A 13,405-nucleotide genomic window follows, 5' to 3' on the forward strand; every position below is an offset into this window, starting at 1 on the left:
ATGGACTTATTACTTACATACCCATGTCACAACGATTGGATGTTTTAAGAAACTGTAAAACTTTGACGTACAAGTCAAGCCTTGCAGTGTTTGTGGAGCAGTGTTAAGACATGGCTTATATCGATAACAACAAGGCTGATTGAATATGTAATGGTGACATATATTAAATTCGGCTTACAACACAAATTCTTCTTCAGATTAACATTCAGTATTATGTCATAACTCAATATGCAATGACGTCACTCCTGTATGCAATAAGGTAAACAGGCAATAACGATGACATATAAACTTTCTTTATAGCCCCAAGAAACAGTCCATGTTGGTGAAATTAAGATACACTCTACAACAGAAATTTCAAAATTAGCCATAAGGTTAGAGACAATTGTAAACTAACTAGCCGACAATTGTATTTGTGCATTATTCTAAATAATGATTCGTCAGTTACAGCGATATATCAACACAAAATACGATATGACGTCATCGGCAACAATAAAATGACTGTCGATTCTTAACTAATGGGTGGCAGTTTCTATTAATACAACATCAAATACTACTTCGTAAATGCCGAATTGTCGGCTGAACTTAAGTGGATTCTCAACCAATAGGTGCTGTTGAATGATATGCTTTAGAAATTAAAAAATACACGCATAAACCGATGTACCTGTCTCACATAACAGAAAGCGGTTTCACAGATACTACAGAAAAGACGAGACGGGAAGTTGGTCACCGCCTGCACATTGTTACAGGAACGTGAACATGGTGCAAGATGAAGTCGCTGACACTGCCGAGAAACGTCCTCCGTATCTTATGGAATACTAGAACGAGCATTGTCGCATCGTTGCCCTTACCAAAAACAAGCAAACAGTGTCAAAATTAACCAAAGCCCCGACATTGTGACAATGCGACATTTTGGCCATTTGCCGCAATGTGGCGCTATAAATAATCGTTTATACTTTACGAAAGTGAAAACTTGTAATAATTACTGCATATTTTAACAAAGAAATATTTTCATCAAAATGACGCGTTGTCGCATTGTCCCATTGTCGAGCTTCTAGTAGTTACTGCTTATTTTGAATATTTAAACAAAACATGATCTATATGGTTACAGATGAATGCACCCAGTGAACCAACTCAGTCCCAACAATTACAAATGTGCATACATACGTCCATGAAGGAGCTATGTATGTGAGTTAAAGGTCGTCGGTAAACTGAATTTTAAAGTATTAAGTCCAATTAAGTGTACAGTAAACTTCGGATATAACGAACTCAAAGGGTTCATTAGTTTTAGTTAGTTATAAGCATATACACAGCATAACTAAAGCAAATATTCGGAACAAAAAAGTAAGTTCGTTATATCCGTCACTTCGTTATAAAAGCGTGTTCGTTTTAAACGTAGTTTACTGTATATGATTCAAATATAGACATCGCAAAAACAGTTTTGTAAAATTCCAGAGTATTGTTTAACGCCCCCCTTTACAGTATTTCAGTTATGGTATGTCAGCTAGATAAGGGAGGAAAGTCGAAAGTCATGTTGGTCCTTTACACAAAAAACATAATCAGGATAAATTGGGAATTCGAACACACGCTCATAGGGTTCTGGCACGTCGAATTTGAGAGAGTGGGTGAGTTTATTTATAATAAAAATAATAATAATCCATTTGTGTGTTACTTTCTCCATCCTGAATATCATGCTCAAAGCACATTATTACCCCGGCTATTCTCATCTCCAAGGGAAGTATATATACGACCTAAGTTGCCTGTGATGTGCTGAAAGGTTAACGGCCACATTGTCATATTAGAGGCTACCCTTTCACTGCTGGCTGAACATAGGCATATTTCAAACAAAGTCATTTGCCCAAAGTCACACACCACATGCCCATGTGTTACGTGTGCTTCGGTGTTGGGCAGGACCGAGGCCCTTGAAAAACTCAGGAGCCAGGCAACCGAACACGGTCACCTATCCACTTTACGATTCCGACTTTATTATAAACATGTGTTTATGATGTACTATAAAATAGTGATGATGTCGTATCCTCGCGAAAAGGTGAGTCTATCCTGCCCCTTCACAAGCACACGCAACAGTAAGTCAATTGTTCACCTGAACAAACGCTGGAACATGTCACAAGTCAACAAACGTCAATTCCATCGGACATCATTTTGGCCACTGATGCGTCAAACTTGGAAATATCTCCCACATGTCTGCCATAAAACATGAGGGCAGAGGGCACGAAGTCCGCACAAGAGCCGATATTTGGCAGTTATATCTTAATTATCTCAAATATATTTCAAGTCAGTTTTCAGTTCAGTTTTGCAAATGTCCTTGTGTTTAGGTGTAAGGTACAGTATACAATGAGAGTCAAAAATCAAACTATACTTCTGAACATACTCAGTGATATATCTCACACTCTACAGACATATGTATAAAAATTACACAACAATGTCAGTGTGAACTGATGGCTGTAACAACACACTGAACGTTAACCCATCGGGGCTCAACACAAATTTCTCATTCATATCAGGAATTATCAGCGCTACCTGGGAACATTTAACTATCTTAAAGAAAAACACAAATCCCATCTTGTTGGTGGGAGATTTGACAATAGTCCCCTGCAGGCAACCACAGCTGTTGCTACATGGAAGCGATTTTAATTTTTGCTTCAAACTACAAGGGTTAAGTAGTTCGAGATCGGACTACACTGCCAGCAACAAGGATGTGTAATTTGTTTCCAATAGTCAAGTGAACGCGTCTGCATCTTTTGGACGTCATTTGTGGTAAGTACAAATTAGTCTCTCATACAAACGCTAAAACAAGAAATATCCCAAAACACACAAGCAAACAATACTTTAGAAATCATAAAACGACACCCCAAACATTATTCTTCAGTAAAACATGTTTATGTGTAATCGTAGCTAAGTTGCCAGACAAATTATCAGTGATTTAGCAGGATCATTCCTGTTTGTAAATAAGTTGATTATGTACGCAATAGCAAAAGGCTTATCATTGTATTACCAGCTCATTAATTTATAATTATTGTTACTGTAATATTAAGGTTTTACCATTTTCATTTGTGAATGCCAATACTGTAAGAAGACGAGGGGTACGAGGTTAGAATAGATCCCCAAGCAGCTTATGTCAGTCAGATGATACTCAGATGAATCGGCCGGTTAGTCTCCATACCCCGACCGTATATATTGTTGCTCATGATATCAATTACTGACTTATCTGGTCCAGTTTCGATTATTTACAGTCCACCGTCATATAGCTGGAATATTGCTGAGTGCGGCGTTAAACAAAACATTGTTACTAAACTTATTTGTATAGTAAATTGTGGTAAACAGGATACTCCATGCCTTGATTGAGTCTTTTATATGATTTCAAATATGCCATCCATAATAGAGATGAACCTGTTAGTTTGTGTTATAAACAGGTCAGATCTATTTATTTATGCTAAGTTCATTATGTGCACCAACCACGTTGTCTTTTAAAGTCTACGTTTGTTTACTCTTGCAAAAGTACCCGGGAAAATCTGTAACTGATCACGCTAAATGCTCCAGTTTTATCATGCAAAATGCTCCAACTCTATTTAGAAAGGCCAATGGAAACAAATTCATATAACTTTATTAATGACAGAATATATTTCCCAGTTATATGGTTCAAGCACAGGGGTATTGTATCTATACTCCACGTACTCAAAACTACAAACTTCTCTTTAAAGGACTTCTGTTCTGACAAACTTTATCTGGGCATTTTCTTTAATCCAAGTTTATGCAAACATGATGTATTTCATTCCTTATGTTGGACCATTGGGACCCATCAATGTAATTCGATGTAATTAACCTTCCTTAACTTGGCCATAATCCACAAGTAGATATTACCAGATAAGCAACGATTATAAATCTAGTTCAACAAACTGACAGTGGTTACATCTGAATTAAAACATACAATCAACATATCTTTTCAGAACATATAAAACATCAACGTTAGAGAACGAACAGTCTCCAATTTCTGCCGAATCAGATTCCATAGGGCGCCAAAGCTACTACAACAATGGCAAGTCTACAACCGTCACGGCTCATATTCAAATTTGTATGCTACATCCTACTGATTGAAATGGTTTATGGTCAGGGTTGTCCCCCTTGTGATTGTACCTACGACCTTCATCAAGTATATGTGAACTGCTCCAACCGGAATCTTACAAGCGTTCCCAAGGGTTTACCAACATCAACCACAATGCTTTTTCTCAATGAAAACAACTTAAAGACAATAGGACCAAAAGCATTTTCAACAATGAGAAATCTTCAATATCTATATCTTGAGAGAAACTCTCTTGTTAGCCTACATGAACTGGCCTTTCATGGTCTTGACAACCTCGTCAATCTGAGCTTAAAACTCAACGATCTAAAACTAAATTCAAAAACCTACAAAACCAATCTCTTCAAGCCACTACATAAACTTCAGGTTCTTAACATACAGTTCAATCAGATGACAACATGGCCTGGAGATGACAGTCAACGTATAGCCTACCCTGATGTTTCGTTTCAACATCTGTCTCAACTTACTCACCTTTACATCGATGGTCGTCCAACAGACTTTGGACCAGGATTTGCCAAACTTATCAAACTTTCTCTTCTCGCCTTCACGCCATACACTAACTATTGCAAATTGACTTTACAAAACTCAACCTTTATAAACGTACCCCATGTGGAATATCTCTACATGACCGCCTGCCAAATCCGTGAGGTGGAATCCTTAACATTTTCTTCTTTTTATCGTATCCATACAATTGACGTGTCACAAAATTGGGAATTGGGATTTCATGAATTTGGCAAGGCAACGTATGGACTCCGTGATTCCTCCATACAAATTCTGAAAATGAACCATATTTCTCCATTATCTGGATCATGTTATCAACTGCGGAGAAACGATTTTGTTCATTTAAAGAATACCTCACTGCGGGAACTTCACATTTCTGACAATGGACTCATTGACTTCGAAAAAGGAACCATGCTGAACTTACCTGAAACTCTAGAGATGCTGGTGGCCAGAAGGAATAGGTTTTACCTTGGTCCATACTTGTTAGAAATGTCTCAAGCAAAGTCACTCCGAATTCTGGATATCTCACACATGGAAATATTGGAGAGTACAGACGTCAGACAAGATAACCCTTCCAGTCGTGTGTCAGCACCCAGTAATTACCCTTTTCCACCAAACCTTCAAGTCTTGAAATTATCATTCTGTTGCCTGAAATATAGAATCTTTGGCGGTGATGTGATGAAAAACGATTTGAGAAGCATTTCCCTGAACGGTAATTTGTTTACTTCTGTAAGGGGACAGGTCTATGGTTTTGAAAACGTTGAACATTTTGATTTCTCTGACAATATCTTGGAGTGGCTCGATTCAAGTTTCTTTGCTATTGACAATCGTGTGAAACATCTCAACCTTTCAAACAACTTTCTTGGAAATATGATAGATGAAGATGACAAGGGTGATACTTTTAGTCAACTGGTTAACTTGACAGATTTGGATATATCTCAAAACAGAATCAATTACTTACCAAAGGCTGTTTTTAGAAATCTTACAAATATACAATATCTCAGAATTAATAACAACAGTATAAGAACAATTGATGCTCAAATCAAACACTTGTCGCATCTTAAATTATTTGACGTAAGCCATAATGGCCTCCTCAAAATGCCTGTAAACATTCTTCAAGAACTGGACACATTATCACATGTTTCTGTCCGCCTGAGAGGAAACCCACTTACCTGCATATGCTCTTCCCTCGAATCCCTTCGCTGGATGAACAGACTTGCTGATAACATCGAAGACATGGAATCAATGACGTGTCTTATGAAAAATGGGAAGATGAACAATTTGAGAAACCTAGATTCCATAATTATCAATTTGGATAAAGAATGCCGTTCAAGTGGTCTTACTACTGTCATGACAATGTCTATTCTCTTGATAATAATGGTCGGAATAGGATTAGGTGCAGGATATCGTCATAGGTGGAAATTGAAATATCTGTACTATGTCGGGAGAAGAAAGTATCGGGAACTGGAGAATACTGACCAAGATGACCAGGAGTACCAATATGATGCCTTTGTGTCATATGCAGACACAGACAGATGCTTGGTTATAGAGGGAATGATATCGGAACTGGAAGACAAAGCTGGACTTCGATTGTGCATTCATCATCGGGACTTTCTTCCAGGGGAGGTTATTGCTTCAAACATTGTCAACGCAATACAGAACAGCCGCAAGACCTTGATTGTTCTGTCTCCAGCTTTCCTGAAGAGTCACTGGTGTGATTTTGAGTACAACATGGCGCGGATGGAGGGCGTCTCCAGGAGACAGAACATCGTGCTGGTGGTGCTGTATGAGCCTGTTGACATGAAGGATCTACCTAAGGACATGGCAGTCATGTTGTCCACCAACTGTTACTTGGAGTACAACACAGATGTCTATGGCAGTGTTGTATTCTGGAACAGTTTACGTGAATCTATTACCACTGTTAACAAAGTCGACTAAAACACAGCAGATGTCACTCCTTGATTGAATATAGATTTAGCCATATATTTATGGTGTGCCAAGGCAGTTTATATAGTGTTCAAATACATCACGATCTATACTGTGACACCTTCTTAAATTAAAAAGCTTTTTTACCACAGCCGACAGTGTTGTCGATCCCTGTCTATGTATTAACTTGCAGCTTCGAATTCGGTGCATGTGTTTCCTTGTAGATTTGGTCCGCCACTATGCTTTTAGTGTTCGATACTGCACCCAACTGTAATACAGGTTACTTGCATCGAGAAAACACAGCTAACTATACCTTTTTTTATTATTTTTATGAATTATGTTATGCATATTTGTGATATGATACCTATGAGTCTTAATACTGTTTTATATAAACTATGTGTACAACAATTATTAAACAGATATTATTCTTTCATACAATGTATGCTGATTTTTTTATTTGGCCCTGGCGAAGCATGCAAAACAATCATTGTAGTTCACACACATTGGAGATGATATCGTTTATTGTTGTTAGAAAATAAATACAAACAAAATCTATAGTTCTTCATGGCAGCAGCTCTCATCCATTCAACACCATTAACTGCAATCTACGCCTTTGTTTACAGTTATTCTGTAAACATAATACAACAGTTCAAAAACTAACTTTAGAATCTTAAGAACTGACCTTGAGGAAACCAGGAACTTTTGTACTAAACAGAAGCATTTCTGTCTGTGCTTCAATACATACACCCATTTTCACTGAAAGAAAGAACTAAACAATTATATTTTTCTGACAATCTTTTGTCAAATCCGAGGCATAAGTAATTTGTTTCAATTGAAATGAACCATGACACAGCCTTGTACCTTGGAGGTGTAGTTAAAGGTCAAAGGTCAAAGAGCAGCACCTGCTTCCGAGTGTGAAATCGGTTCCTCCGGAAGGTTTTCTTAAATCACCATCATCCTCATCATCATCATCATCATCATCATCATCATCATCATCATCAACAATACCTGCATTGGAAGATAGCAGTGTCCTTTATGTGTGTCGTAGTAAATTACTACAGGTTTCCTTCATTGTCTTTTGGCCAATTTCTAACAACATTTCCTTGAACACGTTTCCCATTATTTATCCAAGCTGCACTTTCTTAAAGTTTAACTCATTTGTTTAATAGACCAATGTTAAATGTAAATACATCAGGAAACTGACCTTACATTAACTATCATTTTCTATTGAATATAGGATTATTTGCATAAACTTTGCATTATTCTTTTTTTTAACAATCAATACAAAGTTGCAGGTAGACGAGTGAACTGTAAGGGTAATTCAGTTCGTTGTTCTATGAAATGTTTAACTGCTTAATTGCTTCTCTCAATAGTATTTTATTATATGTAGTACTACCACATTCTTAGTTATACAAGTTCCTGTGTTCCGAAATCTGTCGAAACTATGCATTTGTGCTATCAGCTTTTCACTTGACTTTAAAACCCAAATACATGTTCATTCCTCTTTTGTACTGTCCGCAGAGAGAGGGTCAAGCAAATGTTTGTTTGTTTGTTGTTTAACGCCGAACTCAGCAATGTTCCAGGTATATGACGGCGGTCTGTAAATAATCGAGTCTGGACCAAAATATCCAGTGATTGATATCAGGAGCATCGATCTACGCAGTTTGCAAATGATGACATGCAACAACTAAGTCAGCCAGCCTGACCACCCGACCCCGTGAGTCGCCTCTTACGACAAGCATAGTCGACTCTTACGGCACGCAATGGGTTGGTGAAGACCTATTCTTCCCCGGATCTTCACAGATCCAAGCAAATGTACTTCCAAATCCCTGTTACAAAGATGAACTATATTCCTCGATATAATTAAAGAAGGACTATATCGTTATATTCACATAACGTGTTTGAGACAAGTGGAATTAATACCGTGTGGATTCTCAAAAACCTCATTCCGAGATTGATAAGAATTATGTGAAATGTGGGGATTGGATGTATAGGCATCCCCATGGGCACCAATTGTGCTCCCCTCCCTGATCTGTTTCTTTATGCGTGTGAATCGGAATTTCTGCTCGGATTAGCATACTCCAAACAAGGGAATTTGGCCAAGGTGTTTAACTTAACCTCCAGATATATACTAGTACATGATCTGATAAGCAGAAGTGACAAAACCCTTTACATATTCACAATAAATCTCTGCTAAAAGTTGAGTCGATTATGCGATTCCGACTTTACAATGAGCATGTGTTTATGAATCACTATCATATAGTGATGATACCACGTGTTTGTGAAAAGGTGTTCTTTCAGTAATGGTCAAATAGCCAATTACCTTCCACTAATTTAGCCACCGGAACTAAACATAAAAGAGACGAGTGAAACTGTCTCCTCTGTTTCCTAATTAGATTAATGCATTGAGATTCGAACAGCCAAAAATATCCACAGGACTGTATGACAAGAGGGATAATTTCCACTTTCCACCTGTCAACTTTCCCTTTATGTCGAGCAATATTCCAGTATCTCCAGCCTTTGGTGTCTACATTTCACATTCTACGGTGCAATCGAGCATGCTCTTTCTACCAAGATTTTAAAGATTGTCACACGACTCTTGCTCAAAAGTTCTTTGATCAGGGTACAACATTCAAAGCTTTCAAAATTCAAAAGGTTTTACGTTAGACACGCGGAGTACATTTAAAAAATTGATGCAGTAGTGACCTAGTGATTGCTTTTGCATGTCTTTGTGATGGGTGCCACAGGTGGGGAAGGAACAAGTGAGGTCACGTGAGATTGCGCGTGAGGAATTGGCTCAGTCTTTAAAGAGTTTACTCATACGACTCTTGTTCAAAACTTGTTTGGTCAGGGTTACAACATTCAAGGCCTCAGTAAAGCTTTCACAATTCAAAAAGGTTTACGGTATGACAAAATGATTGCTTTTGCATGTCTTTGTGATGGGTGCCACCGGTGGGGCAGGATACGCTCACCATTTCGCGAACGCATGGTATCATCACTATTTAATAGTAATTCATAAACACATGCTTATGATATCGTCGGAAACGTACAATTGTCTCTTTCTTATGAGGGGCGGTCGGGTAGCTCAGTGGTTAAAGCGTTCGCTCGTCCCGACCCGAGTTCGATTCCCGACATGGGTACAATGTGTGAAGCCCATTTCTGGTGAAACCCACCGTGATATTGCTGGAATATTGTTAAAAGCGGCGTTAAAGGATACTCACTCACTCACTCACTCACTCACTCACTCACTCACTCACTCACTCACTCACTCACTCACCCACTCACCCACTCACTCACTCACTCACTCTTTCTTATGAATATGGTTTTGTCGCTTATATTTTGATGAAAGGACCAGTAGTTCTCTTATTGCATAAATAATAGTCAGAGTCTGTGACTCATGCATGTGTACTGTTACGGCATGACTACATCCTGGTCTAGAAACTGCGAGATTTGGTTTGTGGAAAGGATATGACATTTATTAAAACGCCTTCAAAATCACACACAAATATTACCTTCTCTTGTGGAAATCCATGTGAAAACAATATACACGTCTTTCTTGAATGTCCCAAACACACTAGTCCCAGAAATGTCATGTTCACTAACATTATAACAGCTGGAAGTACATGTACAATGCAAAATATTCTCTATGGTGATGAATCTCTAGCTGATAGTCACAATAATCACATTTTCAACAGCATTCACAAATATGTACTGTTGACTTATAGACTTTTCGTAAATATATAATATCGCTCTGCCACCACTTACTACGTTGTTCGTGCATATTTTGCTTCACTTTTAACAGTTAAAAAACTAGGTACAGGCAATATGATTAATAACGAGATGACATACTCAGCGTCATTATTGAAGAGTCACCTAGGTATATCGTGTGTCAAACATGAACATATGCCAACAAGAGTTGGTCTGAGTATGGTGACAATGTGATATACAATTGAAAAACATGTTGTTTATGCCTATGACACACGGATAAAACACAACTGCACTCATTGTTACTGGAACTTCAAAATGGACACCAATGACTCCTTCTCTGATGTCGCTGCATTGGGTGCCTCTCAAAGCTAGAATTTATTTTAAACTACTGAATGAATCAGCCCCACTGTATCTGATGGAACTTTTGCCTATATAATAAGCCATTTAGATCTCTCCGTTCTGAAAGTGAACACCTGCTGCAAGTTCAAGAATCCCACTTGAAAGCTTTGGGTCATAGATCATTCGAATACTGTGCTTCAACACTTAGGAACAATCTACCAACAGTGCCAAAGCTCTCACCATCACTCCTATCATTCAAGGCACATCTAAAGACCTATATTTTCAAGCAGTATTATTCAGTCTAAATGCATTTGTGCATTATTCTAAAGAATGATTGGTCAATTAAAGCGATATATCAACACAAAATACGATATGACGTCATCGGCAACAATGAAATGACTGTCGATTCTTAACTAATGGGTGGAGGTTTCTGTTAATACAACATCAAATACTACTTCGTAAATGCCGAATTGTCGGCTGAACTTAAGTGGATTCTAATGAATACTGTGCTTTCTCTTTGTATTCATAAGATTAAGAGCCAGTTCACATTCAGCCAATCAAATTAAATCACACATTCGGTACAAAAGAGCACTAGCTTCGTTTTGGAAAAGCACGACAATGCGACAACGTGACAGTGCGACAACATTTCATCAAAATGTCGCGCCTGTAATGATTACTGCATATTTAAATATTTTAACAAAGCGCGACAACGCGACAATGCGACAATACGACAATTCATCACATGCGTTGTTGCATTGTCGCGCCTGTAATGATTACTGTATATTTTCACAAAGCACGACAACGCGACAATGCGCCATTTCATTAAAATATGCGTTGTCGCATTGTCGCACTTGTAACAATTACTGCATATTTTAACAAAGCACGACATGCGACAATGCACCATTTCATCAAAATATATGTTGTCACAGTGTCGCACTTGTAATAATTACTGCATATTCTAACAAAGAACGCCAATGAGACAATGTGCCATTTCATCAAAATGACGCGTTGTCGCATTGTCCCATTGTCGAGCTTCTAGTAGTTACTGCTTATTTTGTATATTTAAACAAAAAATTATCTATGGTTAACGATGAATGCACCCAGTGAACCAACTTAGTCACAACAATTACAAATGTGCATACATACCTCCATGAAGGAGCAATGTCTGTGAGTTAAAGGTCGTCGGTAAACTGATTTTTAAAGTATTAAGTCCAATTAAGTGTACAGTTAACGAACTCAAAGGGTTCATTAGTTTTCGTTCGTCATAAGCATATACACAGTATAACTAAAACAAATAGTCGGAAGAAAAAAGTAAGTTCGTTATATCCGTCAGTTCGTTATAAGCGTGTTCGTTATAAACGTACTAGTTTACTGTATATGATATGAGCGAGTTTATTTATAATAATAATAATCCATTTGTATGTCACTTTCTCCATCCTGAATATCATGCCCAAAGCACATTGGAACGGGTTGGGGGTGGGGAAAACGTGGTTGTCAGGATGTTTTCAGTCCCATCCCAACCGTCAGTTTCAAAGAGATATTGTTAAAACGGATGTAAAAGAAAACTATAAAAAATAATAAAAGTCAACTGAAATCTTTACTTGTTGTTGTTGTTGTTGTTGTTGTTGTTGTTGTTGTTGTTATTGATAATGACAGTTACAATTTCAATATGTACATGAACTAACTGCAAGTCGTGCTCTATTTTTAACGCTTGTCAGTTTTGACAGTTAGATTCTAGATAATTAATTTCTACAAATTTTATTTAATCTTCTCGAAAAAGAATAATTACTATGCGCAAAGGCAGAGCCAATAATGCTGCACGGTAATTGTTATTAAAAAACTGTAAAATAGTCTATGGAATCATTATAAAATTTCTAAAAACTCGCTGGGCCAAAAACTACAACTTACGTTGAGTCTGTTATTTCTGCAACTGATTTGGAACGAGATTATATTTGTTATGACGTCACTTCCGGAAATGCATGTAGCAGAAGACGCCAAAAGTTAGAGCGAGAAGAATGCGATTAAACACTAAATATACGACGTGACATTAACTAGGATGGATGTAATCTACCCAATAACATGTCAAGGAAAGTATTTTGGAATAAATATATTTACTTTAGTATATTTAGAGCATGAAACAATTTCGGAATGAACTACCCAACTTTTGATGACGTAAGCACCAGTAGATCGCGGGACTATTTGAGACGATCACTGGAGCTAACTATAACTGTTAAATATTACTATGAAACATTTAATTGATCTTATACGTACAATAAACATAGTTTTTACATACAAGACGTGTATGTAATAATAAAAAATCATATATTTAATAACTATTAAAACTTCAAACGATCTCGGGAACGTGGACGAAAACCGAAGGTCTTTGTCGTTTTCGACCAAGCCTGACTATTAAACACATTATTACCCCGGCCATTCTCATCTCCAAGGGAAGTATATATACGACCTAAGTTGCCTGTGATGTGCTGAAAGGTTAACGGCCACATTGTCATATTAGAGGCTACCCTTTCACTGCTGGCTGAACAGTGGCATATTTCAAACAAAGTCATTTGCCCAAAGTCACACACCACATGTGTTACGTGTTTCGGTGTTGGGCAGGACCGAGGCTCTTGAAAAACTCAGGAACGAAGCAGCCGATCACGGTCACCCATCCACTTTACGATTCCGACTTTATTATAAGCATGTGTTTATGATGTACTATAAAATAGTGATGATGTCGTATCCTCGCGAAAAGGTGAGTCTATCCTGCCCCTTCACAAGCACACGCAACAGTAAGTCAATTGTTCACCTGAACAAACGCTGGAACATGTCACAAGTCAA

General features: G+C 37.7%; 1 protein-coding gene across 1 annotated transcript; it reads left to right on the forward strand.

Annotated features, from left to right (window-relative positions):
- Window positions 1-2,715: 2,715 nt before the first annotated feature.
- Window positions 2,716-6,931, forward strand: LOC124151809 (toll-like receptor 4). The gene is made up of 2 exons (XM_046524449.2): window positions 2,716-2,772; window positions 3,963-6,931. Exon 2 carries the CDS (start codon window positions 4,049-4,051, stop codon window positions 6,530-6,532), a length of 2,484 nt encoding a protein of 827 aa, XP_046380405.1. The 5' UTR covers window positions 2,716-2,772; window positions 3,963-4,048; the 3' UTR covers window positions 6,533-6,931.
- Window positions 6,932-13,405: the final 6,474 nt, after the last annotated feature.

This window comes from Haliotis rufescens, unplaced genomic scaffold (assembly GCF_023055435.1).
Source record: "Haliotis rufescens isolate VD_foot unplaced genomic scaffold, xgHalRufe1.0.p SCAF_23, whole genome shotgun sequence".
In the NCBI taxonomy this organism is placed as follows: domain Eukaryota; kingdom Metazoa; phylum Mollusca; class Gastropoda; order Lepetellida; family Haliotidae; genus Haliotis; species Haliotis rufescens.